The sequence below is a fragment of the Mesoplodon densirostris genome, chromosome 20, assembly GCF_025265405.1.
Source record: "Mesoplodon densirostris isolate mMesDen1 chromosome 20, mMesDen1 primary haplotype, whole genome shotgun sequence".
Lineage (NCBI taxonomy): Eukaryota > Metazoa > Chordata > Mammalia > Artiodactyla > Ziphiidae > Mesoplodon > Mesoplodon densirostris.
Genome location: NC_082680.1, coordinates 17,493,852 through 17,519,031, shown reverse-complemented (window position 1 = coordinate 17,519,031; position 25,180 = coordinate 17,493,852). Strand labels below are relative to the sequence as shown.

The window sequence follows — 25,180 nt, the reverse complement described above, 5'->3', positions numbered from 1 at the left end:
TTCCAGAGATTAGTGTAGATGAAGAGATTCTTCAGTGAGAAGATTCTCAGTGATCTTTGTTTGCTTCATTTGTTTTTCTTTTTCATCCTGATGGAAACTTTGTGGGTTTTCTTCTCAGAAAAATGGAACCAGGACTTACATGTTGTAATTTATACTGCTGATTCCATGCATTTTGACTGTTGTATCACATTGCTCAGCCTTCTTTCCTCTAGGAAGTGGTGAGTTTGTGGGTCCCCTGAGACTCCAACATTGTCATGACTGGAGAAATACTACCTCATCTTACTTGCAAAATGATAGATTTGCCATAGATTCTTAATGTTCTCCGTTGGGCAAACAATTTTACAAAGATCGTTTAGAAAGAGTCTTAAAAGTATGTGGAAGCCTACGATTTTATATTACCATGTAGATATAGAACAGAGAATTAATAATAAAAAGCATAACATAATCGAATTAATTTCTTTAATAGTCCATTAAACATTGTTGAAATATTTTTCTCTAATTCTTTTAAGGGTAATTTTATGTTATCTTAATTGTTATCTCAGTCAAAAATGCTGAGAATGGAAAAGGGTGGAATTTGCAGGGCAGGGGGTGGGGTGAGGGCAGCTGGGAGGAGGTAGGTGACCTGATTTCTTAAGAAGCATATGTTAGCTATGAAGTAACCGGCTATGATTGCCTGAAATTTTTCCTTTCAAAATTAAATCACATTTGAAACGTTTGTGTAGCATTTTTCCTAATTTGACTTTTCATCTGTGACTTTTAAATTCAATTATAAATGTTTGTGCCAGAAATGTTAAAAATCCATTTTTATTTGGGAGGCACTGGAGCAAAAATATCTGCATTTATCATTTTAGCGCTTCTCTGCACTCTAAAATGCATACTTGATGGTAGTTCATTTTAGATATGTTGTTGATTACATTTTTAAATGCAAATGAAAGAGAAGTGCTTTTACAGATGACTGAGCTTTATTTCTTTGCCAGTATTTCTCCATGGTATCCTGAAATTGCTCCTCATGTAGAGTGTCAATTAAGCTTTCCTGCTATACTTAAAGTATTTTGACCTCTGGATTTATTCACTAGCATCACCACCCTAAAGGAACAGCATGGTCCAGATTAGTTCGTCAGTAAAATAAACACCAAGCAATAATCAAAAACCCTTTTTCTCTACATCCTTTAAAACCAAATATCCAAAGAGTACAATAGTTTCAAGGTAATTTGTTTATCTTCATGGTCATCTTATAATAGATACAGTCCTTGTAAAAAGCAGTTCACGTATTTACAAGAACTTTATAGATTTATTTGATTATAACTCGGTGAAATTTGGCAGACCAGAATGCTTTTGTAATGCTTATCTATTTTCTTATATATACAGATAAAATTAAATTTCTGACTCTGTTCCTATTGCATTATGTAAAAAATGGATTTTCACTGTATTTGAATGCGTATGTTTAGAATGAGGTGACTGAAAACCCAGACCAGATTGTGTCCCTGATGGTTTTGGGGGCCCAAAGGTCATCTCAGGAGAGGTAGTAGGTGGCTGAATCTGAAGTGTGGCTTTTCGCCAAATTGGTAGGGATGTGAGAGATGGTGCAACTTCAAGTACAGTCTCTGTAATGTCCGTATAATTCACATTGGGAATATGATAGTGGGAAAGACAGCCTGCTTCAGAACAGCTGATGCTGAGCCCTAATGAGAGACACCTGGTACCATTTACCGACGGAGGAAAATGATTTCAGTGTTATGAGCCTCAGACTGTAAGTCCCAAGCCTGCTCTGAATTGCAGGGACTAATTTGTGATCAGGTTTTTTACTTGGTGGCCAACTCCATGTGACATGTTGTAGGAAGAAAGGCAGTAAGGGATGTATGTGCTTAACTATGACTAGTGATTATACAGGACACCTCCAGGGAGGTCCGTTAATGTGAAGGGATGACAGGGCAGAGACCAGCTGGACTTAATCAAGGTTTTAATTGACTAGGACATACTAAAAACTAAGATACGCACAACTGAGAGCTGTCTGTCGGTTGGAGGGGGTGGAGAGCAGTGATTCACTTGGAGGCCCCCATAAACTTGCATTTTAGCAAGCAGTTTTAAAATCCAAGAATAGAATGCATTTCAAACCATCCATAATTTATTGAGTACCTCCCTAATTTGTTCATTCATTCAAAAATATTTGTTGGGCTTCCCTGGTGGCGCAGTGGTGGAGAGTCCGCCTGCCGATGCAGGGGACACGGGTTTGTGCCCCAGTCCCGGAATATCCCACATGCCGCGGAGCGGCTGGGCCCGTGGGCCATGGCCGCTGAGCCTGCGCGTCCGGAGCCTGTGCTCCGCAACGGGAGAGGCCACAACAGTGAGAGGCCCACGTACCGCAAAAACAAAACAAAACAAAACAAACAAATATATATATTTGTTAACGGCTCTTAGAGTTTACATTCTAGTTGGAGGATAGGAAGAACAAGAGACACAGTAGCTTATATAATGTGTTAGAGGCTCCTAAGTATCATGACAACAAAGCAAAAAAGCAGAGCAAAAATGATTGGGAATGCCAGTGGAAGTTTTCCTTTTTTAGTTTTTAGATCACCCTAATAAGTCTAGTTGTCATCTGTCACCATTCAAAGATATTACATAATTACTGACTATATTCCCCACACTGTACTTTGCATACTTGTGACTCATTTATTTTGCATCTGGAAGTTTGTACCTCTTAATCTCCCCCACCTATTTCTCTCCTCCCCCCACCAACCTCCCCTCTGGCAAACACCTGTTTGTTCTCTGTATCTAGGACCGTTTAGTTGTGTTGTTCATTTGTTTTGTTTTTTAAATACTACATATAAGTGAAATCACATAGTATTTGTCTTTCTGTGTCTGATTTATTTCACTTAGCATAATGCACTCTAGGTCCATCCATGTTGCTGCAAATGGCAAGATTTCATTCTTTTTTATGGCCAAGCTATATTCCATTGTATATATAGACCACATCTTTTTATCCGTGTGTGTGTGTGTGTGTGTGTGTGTGTGGTGGGATGGTCAAGGAATTTAAGCAGTGACTCAAAGATGCTGAGGGATTGAACCATGCTTGCACTGGGAAGAAATGCATCTCAGGCGGAGGGAACCATCAGTGTGGAGGCCCTGAGGGAGGAGTGTGTGAGCGGGTTAGAGGAGGAACACAGTCATTTTGGCTGGAGGGGTGTGAGCAGGGGGAAGGGACGTAGGTGACAAGGTCAGAGAGGTGCAGAAAAGGTACAGATTATGGGGCCTCCTAGGCCATTGTGAGGATTTTGGCTTTACTTGGGGTGAAACGGGGATCCACGGCAGAGTGCTGCGTAGCACAGTGACGTGCTATGACATATATTTAAAAAGCTCATCCTGGCTGCTGCGTACTCTGCGCTGTCTGCTTCATCAATCCAGGTGAGAGATGATGATCTGTCAGACCACGGTGGGGACAGTGGGAAGGGAGAGAGGTTGCCAGCCTCTGCATTTATTTTTAGAGACAACAGGATTTCCCGACAGACATTTGGGAGTTGTGAAAGAAAGGAAGGAGCCAATCGATTCCAGTGTTTTGGCCTGAACAGCTGGACGAAGGGAGATGAGCTGAGATGCACAAGATGTAGGCAGAGCGGAGCTGGGTGGGGATGGGGTGACGTTAGGTCAGCAGCGGTATGTGGACATGGAAACAGAGATGCTGAGTGAGCAGTTGGGTAGATGAGTTTGGCATTGGGAAGAGAGTCTGGACGGGAGGAGTGAATTCGGGAGTCCTCAGCGTTTAAACCGATGTAAAGACTTAACATCGGATACATTTCTCCCAACAAGAGAGTGAACGTAAACTGAGCAGAGACGAGGACCAAAGATGACCAGCACTGAGAGTCGAGATGAGTAGGAACCAGCGAAGAAGCCTGAGAAGGGACGACTAGTGGAGTGGAGGAAAACTAAGAGGATGTGGGGTCCTGAAGCCCGGGGAGGAGAAGGTATCAAGGAGGAGGGAGCAATCGATGTTGACAGATACGCTCATATGTTAAGTAAAATAAGGACTGAGAATTTAACAACGTGAGATTGAACTCTTGTTTTAATTTATTACTGACTATGCTCTGAAGACCCCCGAATTTAATTTTTAAAGTTTTACCAAAATGAAACACATATACCAGTGGTGTGAGTCGCTGGGCTATCTGGATTCCTTCAATGCAAATTAAAAAGACCTTATTCTATTAGACAAGCTTAACTTTCTTATTATCTGAAAATTACCTATAGAAAATTTCATGAGAGCAGTAACCACGTCTGGTTACAGTTATAGCCCTGATGCCTGACACAGAGTAGCATTCAAGGCATACTTTTCTTCAGTGAATGGATGCCCACTGAACTTGTTTAATTGAGCCTTTTGTGATCGCAGTAGACATTTCAAGCTTCAAAGAACATGAATCCTTTATGAGAGAATTACCTGCTTAGCTTTTTATTATTTGATCACTCAGATGTTCATAAACGAGTTTGTAATATTTTTATGGTTTCAAATTATTATGGGCCAAGTTGTACCCTCCCCCCCCATTTCATATATTGAAGTCCTAACCCCCAGTACCTCAGAACATGACTGTATTTGGAGATAGAGCCTTTAAAGAGGTAATTAAATTAAAATTAGGTCATTAGAATGAGTCCTAATACCATATGATGGGAGGAAATTTGGACACACACATATAGAGGGAAGACCATGTGAAGACACAAGGAGAAGTCAGCCAGGGAGAAAGGCCTCAGAAGAAACCAAACCTGCTAAATCTTGATCTTAGATTTCTGGCCTCCAGAATTGGGAGAAGATAAATTTCTGCTGTTTAAGGTACCCAGTCTGCGGTACTTTGTTATGGCAGCCCTAGTGAACTAATACACAAATATAATAATCAAATGCCTCTTTTTTTCTTTCTGAATATTGAAATGTAATCATCTATAATAAGGATTTAGATGACAACATTAATTTTATAACCCATTTGAAAAGTTAAAAGATTAAGAACAATTTAGAGTATGCAAAATATTTGCCCTAATATATAAATATAAAATAATCACTAAAAAAATGAGTGAAATGCATTTGCAGGAAGCACTCAGACTTAGCCAGCATTGCCCAAAGATGCTACATTCCATTTTTAAAGTTTTCAGCTAACTAAAATCTCCCCTGATTATGCTAAAATTTTTACCCATTTTAGATTAAAAAATAAAAGACTTTCTAAAATATTCAACTCCCCCTTCCTCGCCCCAGCCTTCTTAAATAGAGTCTGCTGTACATAATTTAACTTGAATTTGAAGCTGTCAATCTGAGATGGATACATGTATGCAGTTAGTATCCAAAAATACCCAAGACCCTTGAAGCCTTTGGATTTTGCATTCATTCACTGAAAAAGGCCAAGGAGGTGTGGAATTTGTAATTTTGCCTGGGTGTTCTTCTGAATCTCAGACACTGAGAATCTGGGAAGACTCATGAATGAACCACTTCAGTGGAAATGCCTAGCTAGACATCTGCGTCTCAACAAAGCTTTGTTTTTCTTTACTTACCAGTTTTGAGCTTACTTTCTTGAAAAGATCAAACAACAAAAATTCTTCCTTGTAGAAATAACCAGAGATGAGAAAGAAAACTTTAGCTACAGGTGAATATTAGTTTAATTTGTGGTTTGGGAATAGTCTCAGGAGCAGGTGATTTTTAAATGTTTTTCTTGTGATAAGATATACGTAGCATAAAATTTTGCCATTGTACCCATTTACCATTTTGACTGCATTTTAAGTGTGCAGTTCAGTGGCATTGAGTACATTCCCACTGCTGTGCAACCATCACCACCATCCATCTCCAGCCATTTTTAATCTTCCCCAGATGACACTCTGCATCCATTAAGCAATAATTCCCCATTCTCCTTTTCCCCCATCCCCTGGCACCCACCATTCTACTTTCTGTTTCTATGGTTTTGACTATTCTAGGTACCTTGTATATGTGGAACCATGTATTTGTCTTTTTGTGTCTGTTTATTTCACTTAAGCATATGTCTTTAAGGTTTATCCATGTTGTAGCATGTGTCAGAATTTCATTCCTAATGACCTATAATATTCCATTGTATTATATACCACATTTTGTTTATCTGTTCATTTGTTGGTGAACATTTTGGTTGTTTCCACCTTTTGGCTATTGTGTATAGTGCTGCTGTGAACATTCGTCTGCAAATACATGTTCAAGTCTCTGATTTCAGTTCTTTGGGTCTATACCCAGGAGTGGAATTGTTGGATTATATGGTAATTTTGTGTTTAATTTTTGAGGCCTGCCATGCTGTTTTCTTGGAGCAGGTGATTTTGATGGAACTGTGATTCCAGAGAAGCCTGTATATACCCTTGTAAACATATCTAAACTTGAAGGTCTCTGGAAGTGTCTGTGATGTCCATATTCAATGTCACCGGAGTAGTTTTTAACTACCTTGCCCTTTCACAGTGCAGCAGGAAAGCTGGTGGTCAGGGAATTGTGAGCAACTTCATTTTGCCCATGCAGTAGCTTTCTTCATTCCTAGGGACTGTGTCCCTCATGAGAACACCGGCCATCAGATACGGCCAAGGCAGAAATGTTGAGAGCTGCTGGCCTACTTTACGTAGTCTAAAATTCAACAACAATTCTTGGGTAACCAGAGCACTAATGATAACTGGTAGAAATTTTATCTTTTTAAAGAGCAACATGTTATGAGTTTAAATGGTACATATACTGGGTAAACATGAACTGGTGGCATGAGCTGGTGGGGAGAAGTCGAGGAAACATACCTGTGTCTGTGGATGCGTCAGTATCCCATGGTGTTAGTATGAGCTATGTCCTTATACACAGCACAGGGAGTGAACACGATTCATGAATGAATATCAGGGTATTTGTTTTGCCTGCCGATCTAGAGTAAGTGACAATGGTTTCAGGAACAGAAAGCAAAAATCAGCACATTAATTTGTGGAGAGATACAAGTAGGAAACATGAGATGCAACTCACACATTGAGCAGAGAAAGGGACTCAGTCCAAGTATTGATGACTGTCTTAGTTCTGTACACAATGGTGTAGAACTTCCTGTTTACATTAATGAATACATCTAGTTATAATTAGGTGGTACTTGTATACTATTGTGCTCTTATACTGTGCCTTAAGCAGTAGTAGGACCCGTCTTTCATCTGTGACCTGCCAGTTTACAACTATGTCAAATTTGCTTTCGCTGCAACTGAATATAGGTACTATCACTGCAATTACTGTCCAGCGGGCCGTGCTGGTGCTGTTGGTAAATGCAGTATAGAGTAAGGGTATGATTTGCTGCAAGTAAGAGGAACAAGGCACACTGTAATTCAAGCTGAGATCAAAGAAAGATTGTGTGTGTGAGAAGTTTACTTCATGAATATATGACAGTGAAGTTATAAAAGAAAATACTGACTCACCTTTCAATACCCAGCACAGAAGGGTGAGTCAGTGAACAGTTTAATACCTTAGCATGTTTTAATAGATACTGCGACTCAGTGCTCCACTGCAGTAATAACTGCTGGTGCTAATGTTGTTTTAAGTCTTTTAATTCATCCCTTCAAGTGTGCCACTGTAAATTCTATTCTGATGAGCATGATAAACACAAAGGTTGGAATTACAGCTTTGTACCGTTCGTGTCTTTCTCTGGAGTACTATAGAAGTGTCAGATAATTTACATGAACCTAGAAATATCGGTTTAATTTTTAAATATGTTATATGTGCTCTGTTATAAGTGCCCTGGTCATTTGGTACTCAACATGGAGCTGCTAACCCCGGGAGATAGTTTTAGAAGGTCATCTGTTTCCATGGAGAAGCACACAAGAAGCACTGATTTTTCACTTAATAAATCAGAAAGCTAATGTTCAGTAGTGAAAAAAAAAATTCTCACAGTATTGTCCTCTGTGATAATTCTGAGTACACCAGGTAATAAGGGATTGATCTAATAACATTAAAAAATACACTACAAAAAGTGTTTCCATCTGATCTTATATGTGTATTTTTAAATGCTGAAATAACCAAAATACAAGTGGGAATTTTGCTTACTATGAATAAATAAATACATACATATATAAGAAAGGTGAGTAGTTACACTGAGCAAAATAATCATTAAGGCCCTTCCAGTTCTAAAATTTGGGTTCTGACTAATGAGGGGGATGTTTTCAGGATTTAAAGTCTCTGCTTGACCTTCCCCCAATAGTAGACAAGCATTATTTGGGAACCGGGGAGAACTTTGCTGAAGGTGTATTGTTCACACCAGCCTGCCTGATTCAGAGGAGTCGGTCATGCCTCTCAGGGCCAAGCCAAAGAAGGGCATGTGGAATCGGCAAGGAAGAAGACTGGCGTTGAAAAGACCCAGGCGTTGCTGGAACTTGAGTTGAGCTGTAGCCACGTGTGGAAGACGGGGGGACCCGTACAATTCTGTCTAACAGGGTAAATAAACTCACCTGCCTTGAAATCTGTACAACTTGCTGGCACTGGGAATCTCCTCTATTTTAACTGAGACAGAGGGATTATAGGATTCCACTGAGTAAGCTTTGAAGCGAGTACACTAAGCCAGGGACCAGCCCTGAGATCAGTCCCTTGTTTAACAGTACTGCTTAGTACACTCAGCGAGTCAGGAATTGTCTTTCTCTTTGCCGAGAGGAAAGTGGCCGTGGCCGTGAGTTTTTTCAGGGCCATAATAGTGAGACAGAATCTTCATCCCCCTTTCAAAACTGATGAATCAGAAGACCCACACATCCCTAATGATTAAGTACAAACACTCGGTGTGTTCCCAGCCTTCAGTTGGGAAAGTCAGAGTTGACACCAAATGTTTCTGCAGAGTAGAGCTTCTTAGGTATTGAGAACAACGATTTGGTCAAATTGCCAAAGAAATGTGGAGAGAGAGAGAGAGAAGAACTTCTAACTTGGAAAATTTTGATAACGGTAGGAATTAACAAATTCCCTTTCCGGGACAGATGTATGTTCCCTCACTCTTCGTTGCCAGTTTCTACCAGTGAGGGATCTTCCCGTAAGGGAGTGTACCTGGGCTGTACTGACCTCAAGAATGATCTTTCCCTCTGCTACTGAGAAGGCGGGTCAGGAGTCCCAGTGTCCCCTCCTCATCTTCCCTGCATCACCATCTCACTCTTATCCTCGGAACCTGGAGCTCTTCCTTCCTCAGCTCTTGAATTGAGAACTCAGGAAAGCCAAGCACTCAGCACTGAAATATAACCAAATATTTGAATTTTTTTGTGCCCAAAGTTTGTAAAATGACCTGTTTCCAGGTTATGTTTAGGTTGGTTGGTGGAGGAAGGGTGACAAAAAGAGGACGTCTTGAACCTTGATCTCCAGAGCATCCCTCATCACACGTAACAGGTAGCGGCCCAGGTGTTAAACACAGAGGGGCCACTGTGTGGGAGCAACCAGAAAAGGAACAGCTGCCCAGGACAAAGAAGCCTGGAAGGGATATGCAGTCGGGAGCGCCAGATGTCACACATCCTGGGAGGGCAGGTGGAATCCTTGAAAGAGTTTTGGAGTCAGACAGACCTAATGTGTAGATCCTAGCACCACAGGTTATGACTTAATGACATTAGGAAAGTTATTTTACTTTTGGGAGACTGTTTTCCCAGCTTTTAACATTATGATAATAATACCTTCCTTACAGATTGTTGTAAGGTTTAAATGAGATAAACATTTGAAAAAAATTAGCACAATTCCTGGCATAGAGTAAACATTTAACACAACACTCCCTTCCTGCAGTTTATTCTTGCCCCTTGTCATCTGACCCCCCCCACCAGCCCAGTGATGCCCTGTCACCCCGACCCAGCCTTCACCCGGCTCGACCTGCAGGCTTCTTTCAGAGAGTGTTTTGGGCTGAATTGTGTCTTCCCCCAAGTTCATAGGTTGAAGTCTTAACCTGCAGGACTTCCGAATTTGGAGATAAGGCCTTTAAAGAGGTAATTAAGTTAAAATGAGGTCATTAGGGTGGACCCTAATCCAGTATGACTGATGTGCTTGTAAGAAGAGGAAATTTGGTTCTAAAGATATACAGAGAGAAAACTATGTGAAGATACGGGGAGGAGATGGTCATCCAGAAGCCAAAGAGAGAGGCCTCAGAAGAAACCAGTCTGCCAACACCTTGATCTCAGACTTGTATCCTCCAGAACTGTGAGGAAATGGCTGTCTGATGAAGAAGCCACGAAGTCTGTGGTACTTTCCCAGACCGATACAGGAGTCATCACTGAAGACTTGGGGCGGGCGGAACGTCTGCTCTCATAGCCCAGCAGGTAGGGGAAGAGAATGAGGCAGCCTCTTGTCTACCCTGGTGGAAGGGAGGTGAGTTTGGATGTTCCGAACTCAAAAAGGCTCCCCTGACACAGCGTAGCTAATTCTTGTAATATTGTTAATTCACAGTTTTGTAATATTGTTTCAGGTATATTAAGTGTTAGAAAGGCTTTTGATGGCTGGTATGGAGGCCTGACCATCCAGATAACATACAACTTGCATAACCTTTTGGATCATAACCTGTTCTTCTTTTTTTTTTTTTTTTTTCTTTTTTGCGGTACGCGGGCCTCTCACTGTTGTGGCCTCTCCCATTGTGGAGCACCGGCTCCGGACGCACAGGCTCAGCGGCCATGGCTCACGGCCCAGCCGCTCTGCAGCATGTGGGATCTTCCCGGACCGGGGCACGAACCCGTGTCCCCTGCATCGGCAGGCGGACTCTCAACCATACACCACCAGGGAAGCCCTTTTTTGTTTTTTTAATTTTTATTAAAGTATAGTTGATTTACAGTGTTGTGTTAGTTTCAGGTGTACAGCAAAGTGAATCAGTTATACATATATCCATTCTTTTTTTAGATTCTTCTCCCATATAGGCCATTATAGAATATTGACTAGAGTTCCCTGTGCTATACAGTAGGTCCTTGTCCATTATCTGTTTTATATATAATAGTGTGTATGTGTCAATCCCCATCTCCCAATTTATCTCTTCCCCCACTTTCCCCCCGGTAACCATAAATTTGTTTTCTACATCTGTGACTCTGTTTTGTAAATAAGTTCATTTGTATCGTTTTTTTAGATTCCACACATGAGCAATATCATATGATACTGGTCTATCTCTGACTTACTTCACTTAGTGTGATCATCTCTAGGTCCATCCATACTGATGCAAATGGCATTATTTCATTCTTTTTTATGGCTGCATAATATTCCATTGTATACATGTACCACATCTTCTTTATCCATTCCTCTGTCAATGGACATCATAACCTGTTCTTAAGGTTCCTGTTCTTCCTGTGTCTTGGTTTATACTGACTGGTTTACTGCCGTTCATTTTTTTTTTCTTTGATGTTGCATTGTGCCATTCTTCAGGAGAAGGTCTCCTTGACCATTTTCCATGGTTGTTTGATAATTTCTAGCACACAAAACATCTAGTTTAGATCAGTATAGTTTGTTAGATATAAATCCTGGGATAGAGGCGGGGGGGATGCATCAGACCACCTGGGAAATCCTACTTCTTCCCAAATTACACAATTTCCTCCACTCCTCACATTGAGATGCTGATGCATGCCAGACCCTATCAGAACCTGGACAGGCCTTGGTGGGGTGGGGATGGGGGTGGAGGTGAGAGGAAAAGAGTTCTGGAAGAAGTAGGGAAAGAAACTGTAGTTTTGTTTTGTTTTGCTTTTGTGGTTTGCGGGCCTCTCACTGTTGCAGAGCACAGGCTCCAGATGCGCAGGCTCAGCGGCCATGGCTCACGGGCCCAGCCGCTCCGCGGCATGTGGGATCTTCCCGGACTGGGGCATGAACCCGTGTCCCCTGCATCGGCAGGCGGACTCTCAACCACTGTGCCACCAGGGAAGCCCGAAAATGTAGTTTTAAAATTCACTGGTTTAGTGTTTTCTCATTATGTTAATTTGCCGACATGGTAATTTACCTGCATTTTTCTGCTTATTCACGCTCAAAAGTTCTTCCAGCAATTTATTTCCATGAACTTGGCATTTCACTGTCCAGAAAATTGTAGCACTACAGCAAGCTAAAAATGCATGGTGTGCTTCTTTCTCCAGGTTGTTTATACAACTGTTAACACTAAACCTTGGGGAACTCCTACTCTTAAGGTTTCACTGTTTCGTGATTTATTTATGCTCCATATTCAGCTAACATTTATCGAGCTCCTCATATATGCCAGCTTCTATTCGAGGTGTTTTTACTTACATTACCTACTTTATTCTCAAAACAACCCAATGAGATACATATTGAGATGAGACTGAGGAGAGAATAAGTAATTTGGCAGAGATAAAACGTCAAACTGGACAGAGCCAGGATGCAGACCTCAGTGAAGGACATGGAAAAGAAACAAATAAAAACAATTACAGCCTGTGCTAAGTGCTACGAAAGAAACAGTGTGTGGTGGTAAGGATTGTAGCTGGGTACTGGACAGGAGGACCTCTGTGAGAAACTGACCTGTCACTTGCAAGCTGAAGGATGATCAGGCGTGAGCCAGGAGTGGCAGCAGGTGAAGAGGGTGAAGACACTAAAGTTTAGTGTGTTCTGGAAGGTCAGCCTGTTTGCAGCTTAGTGAGCAAGAGGATGAGCAATGAGAAGTGATCTTGGAGAGGCGGGTAGGAGCCCGAGTGTGTTGGCGCACCGAGGCCCGAGTAAGGAGACTGGACTTTAGTGTAAATTCAGTGCAAAGCCACGGAAGGGTTTTCAGTGAGATGACATCAATTGACATTTTAAAAGAGACCATGGTTTTCTTATTGCCAAATGAGTGTTTAAGGAACCGTATGGGGATCTGACAAGGAATGTAGACTGTCTGGCCTGTGTTTGTGGTTGGGATTGTGAGGTCTGGCTTTTATGTAACCGTGAGAGCCCACATTGGAAACCATGTGTTTTCGGGTCCGGGTGATGTGAAGCCTTCCCTTATTCTTTGTTTCTGTTCTGAAACTGCTTTCCTGTCCTTGACAAAACAGTTCCTACAAACCCACCGATTCTACTTGTAGAATGACTTTTGCCCCAAGTTTTTATTTTTATTTATTTATTTACTTTAAAATTTTATTTATTTTATTTATTTATTCTTGGCTGCATTAGGTGTTTGTTGTTGCGAGCGGGCTTTCTCTAGTTGCAGCAAGCGGGGAGCTACTCTTCGTTGCGGTGCGCGGGCCTCTCATTGCGGCGGCTTCTCTTATTAAAATGGTCTAGCGGCAGTGTCACCAGTGTTCATGGGAATGATTTGATGTGTTTCTCCTACTGCCCCAATTTTGGTCTCTAATACATTAAAAGTGAACTAGTGCTTCTTGGAAAGTAGCTGAAAAGGCAAAGGATTCTGCTTCAAGGGGTTTTCACTGGCCGGTTTCACCAAAGAATTCACTGTCAGTTCAACAAAGCATTTCAAAGAGAGAGTAATTAATTCTGTTAGAGTAACTTGAGTACCAAGAATTAGGGAGGGTATTGGTGACCTTGACAGGACTGATAGCAGTGGAATGTTGCGGGTGCAGAACCACTTGGTGGTGGTCGAGGAAGTAACAAGAAATTAGGTGGTAGGGACTTCCCTGGTGGTGCAGTGGCTAAGAATCCACCTGCCAATGCAGGGGACGCGGGTTCGAGCCCTGGTCTGGGAAGATCCCACATGCTGCGGAGCAACTAAGCCCCTGCGCCACAACTACTGAGCCTGCGCTCTAGAGCCCGCGAGCCACAGCTACTGAAGCCTGCGTGCCTAGAGCCCTTGCTGGGCAACAAGAGAAGCCACCGCCATGAGAAGCCCGCGCACCGCAACGAAGAGTAGCCCCCGCTCGCCGCAACTAGAGAAAGCCCGCGCGCAGCAACAAAGACCCAACGCAGCCAAAAATAAATAAATAAAGTAATTAATTAATTAATTTTAAAAAAGAAATTAGGGGGTAGAGGCAGTGCGTTTGGATGATTGTTAAAATAAGTTTTCCTGTGAAATGGCCAGAAAAATGGGGTGGCAGCTAGAGACTTGAGGTCAAAGGAGAGATGTTAGGACAGGAGATATTAAAGTATATTTGTAGCACTATTCCTGTTTTCATCTTAATTTTCTGAATCTGAGGGGCTTCTGTTTCTTAATTGAAAATGTTTTACTGTTTTAATCTCCCTGTTTTTTCTGTTAGTTTCAACTTCTATGTGAAATGGCCCCATGAACTCTAAGCTTTTTGAGCAGAGGGATGGCGTCTCATTTACCTTTTATCCTCAGTGGTGTAACTATGGTAGAGTCAGTGACTGTTTTTCAATAAATGAGTTAAAGATAAGTATAAAAAAATAGAGCTTGGCTCTAAAGTTATCCTTCAGATTCATTCATTACAACCAATTCTTTACTTTTGGTGTTCTTCATTATCAGACTGAATATATGGGGCTAAGGTATATCTGTGTCAGACTGCCCTAGTGGATTTATACAGAGAAGATACTGTGTTTATGCAATAAAAGTAAATTATTCTTCCAAAACAGAGTTTGAATTTGAAGGCAAGAAAAAGAATATTCAGGTTAAGAAAAGAAATAAAAAATCACAGCAGTATACATTTGTGATGAAAACACCCCAAAACCAGATTGTTTTGGAAAAAATTATGTAACTGTTCTTTGCTAATTTAAGGAGGAAAGTACTTTTTTTTTTTTTTACCTACCATGAAGGCTTGTCTTAGTATCTGAAGTTTTGGATTTTGGACGTACTTAGGACTGAAAGTTGAACTGGATTCAAGTTACTGACTAACAGTGGTAGGCTGCTACTTATCAATAGATAACATTTTTGACAGCAAACTCTCAATTGTATAATCACCAAAGCAAAATTTTAAAAAATCAGTTGGTAAAATATAGGACTGGAAGGATCTTTGAGGTGAACCTTTGCTTTTAATCAAGATTGAATTTAAATCAATCTAGACTAAATCGGCTCTAATATTTTTAGAGCTCTTTAGAAAATAGGGTTGGATGGCATCCTTAGGGAATCATACGGGTGTATATATAAAGTTAATTTGAATAGGATTATTTGCAGTCAAATTTTTAGAGTATGACGAAGGATTTCATTATTGTTTTCCCTCTAGCAGATCCATAGAGTTAGTTTATGTAGTTACTTTGCTAACTATAATTCCAATTTATTAATTTACAGTAAATAATGAACTTGGCTTCAGAACTTACACAGAAGATCAACACATGTCTTCTTAGTAAACTATTTCTAGAATAAAATTAGATTCTAGATGCAAGGTGTGATGATTAATTTTATGTGTCAACTAGGCTAGGCTGTGGGGGCCAGCTGTTTGGTTAAACACCAGTCTAGCTGTTGCTGTGAAGGCATTTTTTAGATGTGATTAACATTTAAATCAGTAGACTGTGAGTAAAGCAGGTTACTTTTCATAATGTAGGTGGGCCTCATCCAATCAGTTGAAGGCCTTAAGAGCAAAGACTGAGGTCTCCTGAAGAGGAAGCATCTCTGCCTCTAGTCTGCCTTCAGACCCAAGACTGCAACATTAACCCTTCCCTGGCTCTCCAGCTTGCCAGCCTGCTCTGTAGATTTTGGACTTGCCAGCTCCCATAACCCTGTGAGCCAACCCTTAAAATTCATATTCATTCATTCTCTACCCTCTTCTCTCTCTCCTTCCCTCCTCCCTCCTCCCTCTTCCCTCCTGCCTCCTGCCTCCTCCGGCTTCCCTCTCTCTCTCTCTACACACACACACACCCACACACACACCCCCTATTGGTTCTGTTTCTCTGGAGAACGATATTTATACAGGGGTTGAAAAGCATTCTCTATAGAAGGCCAGATAGTAAATATTCTAGGCTCTGCAGGCCATACTCTTCCAGTCACAACTACCCAACTCTCCATTGTAGCGCAGAAATAGCCATGTAAATGAACGCGTGTGTCTCTGTTCCAGAAAACTTTATTTACAGAAGCAGGTGGCTGGCTATATTTGGATTGAGGACTGTAGTTTACTGAACCCTGGATTAAACGACTGCTTGATAATTCATGTGGAAGAGATAAGTGATGTATACCTTTAAATTTTTTTTGTATGCATTTTTCAGGATGTTTACTCAAGTCAGGTTTAGAATAAGAAGCAGTTTTTCATCCTTTTGTATATTAGGGGTTACTACTTTGGCTGACAGTCTGACTCTTCAACTTTGGTTTTACCTGTTTTATTTTTACACAAGAGTTTCTTAAAGATCAGCACTACAACAAAAGTATCATGCGTCAATTCTAAACTGATGGCTGACCAATCAGCCTTTTCTCTAATGCCCCACTCTGTTTCTTAGAGGAATGATTAATGAGGGAGGAGGAGGGTTAGCAGAAAGGGTGGCCAGAAAACACAACTGGCCACCCGACCTACCAGTCTTGCAGTTATATTGACAGTTCCAGATTCCAAGATGTAATTCTTTTTTTTTTTTTTTTTTTTTTTGCGGTATGCGGGCCTCTCACTGTTGTGGCCTCCCCCGTTGCGGAGCACAGGCTCCGGACGCGCAGGCTCCGGATGCGCAGGCTCAGCGGCCATGGCTCACGGGCCCAGCCGCTCCGCGGCATATGGGATCCTCCCAGACCGGGGCACGAACCCGTATCCCCTGCATCGGCAGGCGGACTCTCAACCACTTGCGCCACCAGGGAGGCCCCAAGATGTAATTCTTAAAGGCCTTCATTTTGCTCTTGGCAAAAGGAACATTCTTGCGGACACTGGTAATAATTTATCATTCCCACTTTCTCTCTTCCAATAGACCACCAGTGCCAAGAAAGTACTTCAGTTCTTTAGGATCTTTCAACAAGGCAGAGTTCTTTTTGCCTGGTTGTACTGCACTTAATCTGGGAGGAGTGTTAAGTCCTGCAGGTAGATTGAAAGTTAGAGATCTCTAAGGCAGCATATTATCATTGTCGGCTCTGGAACTGGAAAGACATTAGGCTAATCCAAGATAAAATTAGGCAGTTAAGTTTTTGAAATGAAAATTAAAATCGTGACCCGTGGTGTTACTATTGTATGTATTTAGATGGTCACCATATGTATGAAGGGTAAATATTTTAGTGTAATAACAGCAGTGGTCTTATTCCCAAGAGTAAATTGCATCTAACTTTTTTGGAATGAATATAAGATTTAGGCCTTTAAAAAAAAATCATTGTTCTTATTCATTAAGTTGAACAGATTGTGTCACATCCAAAATAGATCTTCTCACGTTTAGTGAAGTTCTCACATGGACTGACTGCCACATCAGGAATGAAGTTTTTATGTCTCATCATTACCCTGTGTAAGGATGAGTACCACCATTTTTATTTATCACGTTTCTGGAATGACACATCTATATAAAAAGGCAAGATATGGAGATCTAAGTTATTTTTCACCTTTTATTTTTCACTTTGTAAAGTCTATTTTTAGTCAGAATTTTGCATTGATGTCTTTCAAAGGTCTGTACAAATACCACTTGTCTCTTTGTAATTTTTCTTCATTTGTAGTCCCCTTTCCTATATGTTATCTATTACAGTTAGTGTTTGCAAAATTAAATATCATGTATTATAATTGCTCGTATATTTGGGGGGCTTACTGTGTGCCAGGTACTGTGTTAGGTACATTACATGTATTACCTCTTTTCATTCCACAACAGCTCTGATGATATTGCTGTTGTTATTACTACCCTCACTTCGTGATGAAATATGTAGAATCACTGTGTAAACCAGCAAGTGGCAGAAATAGGATGGAGCTTTGCCGGTCTTTATCCAGAGCCTTTGCTCTTTAGTTTGGTTGTGCTTAGTAAGATTCTTCTTCACTTTGACAAACTGAACTATTAAAAAGTAAAATACTAAGGAAGAGCCAAAATTAGGAGGGAAAAACCCTATAAACGTGTAAAACCTTTCTATCTTCTTTTAAAGTTGCTTGAAGCCAAGTTGAAGCCAGTGTCTTCTTCAAGCTTTTAATTTTTAGAGGATCATGACCCACTTGGTCGTCTCTGTCTCCTTTGTGTAATGAGGTACTGTCTTCACTTCTGGGGATATATTCTAGCAGTCAGTACAGATACAATTACTCTTGGTTTTGCAGATTACTAGTTGAGTTTCTACAGTGTGCTAAGATGACAGGTAAAAGAAATAACTTTGTTCTTGAAATTTTCAAGTCAACAGAAGGAAGAATTAACATTTCTCATAGGTGTGCTTTGGGATTCCACTTTTATGATTCAAATTAATGGTGTTTTCTTCTGTTTGTCTTTTTTTAAAATAAATTTATTTGTTTTATTTATTTTGGGCTGCACAGGGTCTTCTTTGCTACGCGTGGACTTTTCTCTAGTTGCAGAGAGCAGGGGCTACTCTTCGTTGCGGTGCACAGACTTCTCATTGCAGTGGCATGGGCTGTAGGCGCGCGAGCTTCAGTAGTTGTGGCTCGCGGGCTCTAGAGCGCAGGCTCAGTAGTTGTGGCGCACAGGCTTAGTTGCTCTGCAGCGTGTGGGATCTTCCTGGACCAGGGCTCGAACCCGCGTCCCCTGCGCTGGCAGGCAGATTCTTAACCACTGCGCCACCAGGGAAGCACTTTCTGTCTTTTTTATTCAGTAAACATTTATGGGGCAGATGCTGTATGCCAGTTATTGTGCTTTAATAAGGAATTAATTTTAATAAGATCCAGCAGAGCCCAAGTCATAATATTTTTGTCACATGCATAAAAGTTTAAAATTGAAAATAAAAGAATTTCTCAGATAGAATTAACTAATGTGCTACTCATTGTGACTTGGAGTAAAGCTCATCTGCCTCCATTTTCTTTTAATAAAAATAGAAATAACTATATTAAATTACCTCAAAAGTCATTTTTAGAAAATATGTTAAAGATGGTTATAAAAGATTTGAAATTTCTTTTTTTTTTTTTTTGCGGTACGCGGGCCTCTCACCACTGTGGCCTCTCCCGTTGCGGAGCACAGGCTCCGGACGCACAGGCCCAGCAGCCATGGCTCACGGGCCCAGCCACTCCGCGGCATATGGGATCCTCCCGGACCAGGGCACGAACCCGTATCCCCTGCATCGGCAGGTGGACTCCCAACCACTGCGCCACCAGGGAGGCCCTGAAATTTCTATATGTGTGTAGTTGGAGAATAAGTATCAGCATAATTTTTAAATAGACCAAACTGAAATTCTGTGAAATAATAAAATTAAATTATACTGAATAAAACTCAAAATTCACATTAAAACCCAGTAGATCTTTGGAAGATCTGTCATAAATATGATCAGTATTGCTATTTAATTCTCATGTTGATGTAAATAGTCAAGTTACGTTTGACTTAGCATCTGTTTTTGACTTACCATCTATTTTTTCCAAAAATGAGTCTGTATTTCCCATATATTTATATTGGAAACATATGTGGCTAAATTATAACCTTTTCTTAAACAGTCATTTATGAACAAGATAGAAAATAACATTGTATTCTATGTGGTTTTGTCTGAGAAAGGAAATGTTGAAATTGACAACTCTTCCACTAAATTGAAAATTACAAGGTGAACCATTGACCTACTAAACAGGTAAACATGGTTGAAAGAACATTAATTTCCTCAAGATCATAAAGCAAAACCAAGTATAGTCCATACATCTGTTAGTGAAATAGGTCAGTTTGAAAGTTTTGATACTGCTATTTAATCAGGGATAAACCATAAGATTTTGCTAGTATTTATTGTCTTTTTTTTGCTGCGCCATGCGGCATGTGGGATCTTAGTTCCCCAACCAGGGATCGAACCTGCGCCCCCTGCGTTGGAAGTGTGGAGTCTTAACCACTGGATGGCCAAGGAAGCCCCTAACCTATTAAGTCATTTGAAAGTAGTTATACACAACTTTATTTGGAACATATGTAACAAATATGGGATTACTTCCCAGAGTACGATATAAAAGGCCCTCAATAAGTAAAAGAGAAGTAGACCAATGGGAAAGTGGTAATTTAATCAGAAGAGATAGGAAAAGCCAATCATTTTATTTTTTAATAAAAATTTTTTAAAGTTCACTAGTAATCAGGGAAATGAATACTAAAACAGTGATTTTTTATTTTGGCCTAAAATGTTGACAAAAATTAAAGACATTTTACATTCATAGGAAATTGGATAGGCTCACGATTTGGGGAGTGTAATTGATACAGCCTTTTTGAACTTTCACATTTAACTCTATAAATGTTATCAGAATTATTTACTATAAGCATGCATCCACGAGTAACTTGTTTAAATGAAAAAACAAAAGAAGAAGATCTGTGAATTTTGAAGTACATTAAGAGAAAAACAAACTGTGAAGGGCAGAAATAGCTTTTAAAAAGATGTCTTTGAATGCATATCCACTCAATATAATAATGGTCCAGGGTTTCCCTGGTGGTGCAGTGGTTGGGAGTCCGCCTGCCGGTGCAGGGGACACGGGTTTGGACCCTGGTCCGGGAGGATCCCACATGCCGCGGAGCAGCTTGGCCCATGCACCGCAGCTGCTGAGCCTGCGCTCTAGAGCCCGAGAGCCACAACTACAAAGCCCGCGTGACACAACTACTGAAGCCCGTGTGCCTGGAGCCCGTGCTCTGAAACTTGAGAAGCCCGCGCACCTCAACGAGGAGCGGCCCCCGCTCGCCGCAACTAGAGAAGGCCAAGATGCAGCGGCGGGGACCCAGTGCAGCCCAAAATAAATAAATTTATTAAAAAAAAATAATAATGGTCCAGGGCAAAAAACTTCTCACCTCATACTAACTGTACTTTTTCTTTTTTTTTAATGTCATTTTGTTTTACTGTTTCAGTTCTGACAGCTAGAGTCATGGGTTAGCAAATACATTTTCTTTAAAACACCAGCACCTCTGAAATGGTCATTAAGGGTCATTCCTATGTAAATGTACGAATGAATTAAAAGTGCTTTTGCATTTCATTAGATTAGCTGAAGGAGCAGAAATGTTGATCCAAGGAAGAACTGTAGTCAATTTTGGAGCACTTTGAAGACAGGGAAGTCAGAGCCTGGAGAGAAATGCATGAAGGGAGAGGTGGAGGTCAGACAGAAAAGACAGGTTGGTCCTTCCTCTGGCCTCACATTAACCTCTTCACGTATTCTGTGAGAAAGTGCACTGTGACTCTCGCCTCTGGTGGACAGGCGCACTTGTGGAACAGGCCGTTTGTAAGTCAAAGATCATCTGTGTCTGCCTGTCCCATCATGGGGATCAGAAAGGTAAAAGGAAATTGAAAGACCAGGAAATATTTAAAGGAGCCACATCAAGGTTGGTGAGAAATCTGGAAATCATCTTTTTTTTTTTTTTTTTTGGCGGTACGCGGGCCTCTCACTGTTGTGGCCTCTCCCATTGTGGAGCACAGGCTCCGGATGCACAGGCTCAGCGGCCATGGCTCACGGGCCCAGCCGCTCCGCGGCATGTGGGATCTTCCCGGACCGGGGCACGAACCCGTGTCCCCTGCATCGGCAGGTGGACTCTCAGCCACTGTGCCACCAGGGAAGCCCGAAATCATCTATTTTTTAGGTTAAAAGAGAACATAGGAAGGTCTGCCATTTATATTTTTGTTTATTGCTACAGATTGGAAGCCTAGATTCCATAGGTAGAAGCCGCAAGAGGCTCATTCCTGCACCCTCTGATCGTACAGTCATTCTTAAGCGCAATCCAGGAAGGGGTGGGCTGCTCTCCAAAACGGTGTCTCCTGCTCAGTCTAGAAATGGCTAAACAGTAGCTCTCCTGTGAAGGAGGTTGGTTGGATCAGGTAATCTTAAAAATCTCTCACAACATTACCCTCTGGTTTCAGGGCTTCTTAAGGCAATGAAAATATACTCCAGGACAAAGGCCCGGAATACTGTACCCGTTTAAATAGCCAAGGAGGAACAAAACTACATAAATAAAGTCAAATCTTCCCTTGCTACAACTGAGAGAGGCAGAGCTTCCTAAAGACTTTTAGTACAAATGGAGGATGACCACCACATGGGAGACAAAACAAGTAGACAACACAGAAGGCAAGGAGACTGCCGGAGTGGGGCTTCTTGTCCCAGCTTGTTTGAGCTCTGTGGTCCCTGTCCTCAATCCACCTGCCACCTTGCGATATTTACAGCAGCCCTTCAGGGATGGCAGTTCCTCAGGCACGTGGTCTGGGCCCCGTGTTGTACAGTAGGAAGCAGTTAGTCATCGGGCGTAAGAATTCATCCTTTGAGAAATACGGCAAGAGAAGTGTATGCCGTGGACACATTTTTTTCCTTCTGGAAAGCTAACTCGGTGGTTGCCAACTTATAAAGAGCAATCAGTGTCGCTGGCAGTGTGATGAGCTGGAGAGCTTTTATCCGAGCTCTGTAGTTGGAAGGAAACCCGAGAAACCGATCGATAAAGGAGTAAGACCCGCCAGGGCCACGCTTGGCGGGGTTAGTTTTCTGCGTGGGAGCCAGGGCTGGAGCGCCAGCGGGGGCCTGGTTGAGGGCGGCCACCGCCTTCCCTCCCCACCTCTCTCCCATAGTGCTCGTGCCTCCTCAAAACAACATTGAACAAATATTTAAAGAACGTTGGTTTGAAAAGGAGCCAAATTATTAACCTGCTCAAGCGTCTTCTGTCTCTGTCAGGCCCTCTGTTTGCCATAAGCTTCTTATAACCTATTGCCTCTTTTCTCTATTTATCTCTATAGTGTCCATGGAAAATATTGGAGAACAAGGTAAGATATATCACTGCCTTCAGTCTAAACTTTTAAAAATTGTTGGAAAAAACAAATAGCATTCATTTTGATTTGGTTGGAGTAAGTCATACTTGGAGAATGTTGGAGTCAGGGTGGGTTAAAGGCGTCTCATTCTCTCAGTCCCCAGACTGAATTCTCTCAGACGCTTGGCAGAGAACTTGACCCTGAAATGGCAGTCACTGTGCCAAGGTTCTTATGGCTCCAAGATACACGAATATCAACAATCTCCTGTTTCAACTCAGAGTCTGACCCCATACCTGAGTCACCTATATAATTCATGAAAAATATCATTGGGTCTAGTCATCTCACACCGATTTAAGTGCCTTATGAGGTAACTGAATGTTTTAATGGTTCTATAATAGGAATATCAGCTTCTTTTAAAAAGCTGAAATTGCTGTTAAGGTTTAAAAATACCAAACATGCTATATTTTAAATTAAATTAGCATATTTTAGTCAACTGTATCTTACACAAGTAAGTTATATATTAATGTATTATCCAGAATTAATCATTATCACTGTATACAAAATTAATATTTCAGCTTTGCATAGGACTTCAAGACTAAAATACCACACAAAGTGTGTTTATGTACACTACCTTAAAAAAATATTCAGAATGCTTTTGGTAACAATTGTCCTATGTGATCAGTAAGAAACTTGAACTGTTCTTGGAGGAAATCTCTCTTTGTTCAGAAGATCTCTGTTTAAGACTACTGTCCTTGAAACAGGACCACCAGATTTGACTCGAGCTGAGCAAAATAAGCAGACAGCTCAAGAAGGAACTGCTTTTGCTATTCTTTGTTAGTGAAGCAAAGTTCTTACAGCCTGAACGTTTTAACGTTCGTTTAACACTTTGTTTATTATTTAAAGTTGCAGGCATAACTGCCTTATTTTTACAACTTAGGAGAGGTCCCCGTAGCCATGTTGCCGATAGATGGGCTTGTCTACAGATGGGAGGGTTCTAATCATGGGATAGTAAGTAATTAAATAATTAAATTATTTGGTTATTTTAGGACAAACACATCTTTTGTGAATACCATGATTTTAGTATGTACTTGCATATTAAAGTGATAATTTTGTCTCTCTCATTTTAGTTGTGTGCCTGATTGCTTATCATCTACTTTTTGCAATGTTTGTCTGGTCGTATTGGAAAACTATCTTTACATTACCAATGAATCCTTCAAAAGAAGTAAGTTAAAATATTAGTATAGTTATGTCCTAAAGATGGAAGTCTGTAATACTGATGTCTGAAGAATGAGTTTTATGTCTTTTTATTAACGTTGCAAACTTAGTGTAGTGATTTTTATATTAATGTGTTAATTAAATACTTGAATTTTCACTTGATAAATATTATTTTTGTACTGGATGAGTATTATATTTACAATATTAAATATGTTATATGTTCCATTTCTACTTTAGAGTCAGACACAAGGATGGATGGATGGATAGATAGATAAAAAGATAGAGCTGAAGGTGGACATATTTCTATTATAATTGTCATACTAATGGTGCATTAGTTGGCTGTCAGCCACCAGAAACAACAACAACAAATTAACGACTTAACTAATCTTCTCTACTTTCTTTTTTTTTTTTAGTTAATTAATTACTTTATTTTGGGCTGCATTGGGTCTTCGTTGCTGCGTGCGGTCTTTCTCTAGTTGCAGCGAGTGGGGGCCATGCATGGGCGTCTCAGTGCGGTGGCTTCTCTTGTTGCGGAGCACAGGCGCTAGGTGCGCGGGCTTCAGTAGTTGTGGCACACGGGCTCAGTAGTTGTGGCACACGGGCTTAGTTGCTCCACGGCACGTGGGATCTTCCCGGACCAAGGCTTGAACCCATGTCCCCTGCATTGGCAGGTGGATTCTTAACCACTGCGTCACCAGGGAAGCCCAATCTTCTCTACTTTCAAAGTGTAGCTAGTCTACAGCTGTCAGGTACCCAGGCTCCTATCCTGTTGCTCTGACATGTATAGCCTCCATTCCCAACATTACCTCTTGGCCTAAGATGGCTGCTTCATTTCCAGCCATCATGTCTACATTCCAGACAGCAGGCCAGAGAAGGTAGAAAAGAAGAGTCAAAGTAAATGTCCTTCTCTTTAAGGACTTTCTGGAAGTTGCTGATGCCATTTCCACTTACATTTAGAACTTAGTGTTATGGCCGCATTTAATTGCACAGAAGACTGGAAATTTAGTCTTTATTCTCAATGGCCATGTTAACCACGTTAGAAGGAGTAGATATTGGAGGACAACTAGCAGTTTCAGCTACAGAAGGTTTTAAATAGAGTTATACGTTCAAATATGCATTTTGAAAAGATCGTTCCGGCGAACTTTTTGTTTCTGGGTGTTTAATCCTGGTTAAATGTCCTTGAAGCAGAAGAATGTGTTTTACTCATTTTTGTACCCTTGGCACTTAGTCTAGTACATGGTGTTGAACAGAAATAAACTCCGCTCCAGTAATAATAATGTCGTTTTAGTAGGCTAACGTTAAGAAAAAGAAGTCTAGGCATCACTTAGAATTGTTTCCTGAAGTAATCTGTTTGAAATGCAGCAGTGCTCAAAAAGGCCAATAAATATGCTATAGGAACTGGGAAAGGATAT

The 25,180-nt window shown here is 41.0% G+C and overlaps 1 protein-coding gene across 2 annotated transcripts in view; it reads left to right on the top strand.

Moving 5' to 3' along the window:
• Window positions 1-25,180, top strand: part of ZDHHC2 (zinc finger DHHC-type palmitoyltransferase 2) — a 69,179-nt gene that overhangs the window by 6,505 nt on the left and 37,494 nt on the right. For both annotated transcript variants that reach the window (XM_060086029.1, XM_060086028.1), the window contains exons 2-3: window positions 22,542-22,568; window positions 23,681-23,775. In XM_060086029.1, coding sequence (XP_059942012.1) covers window positions 22,542-22,568; window positions 23,681-23,775 — 122 coding nt within the window. The remainder of the gene's footprint in view (window positions 1-22,541; window positions 22,569-23,680; window positions 23,776-25,180) is intronic.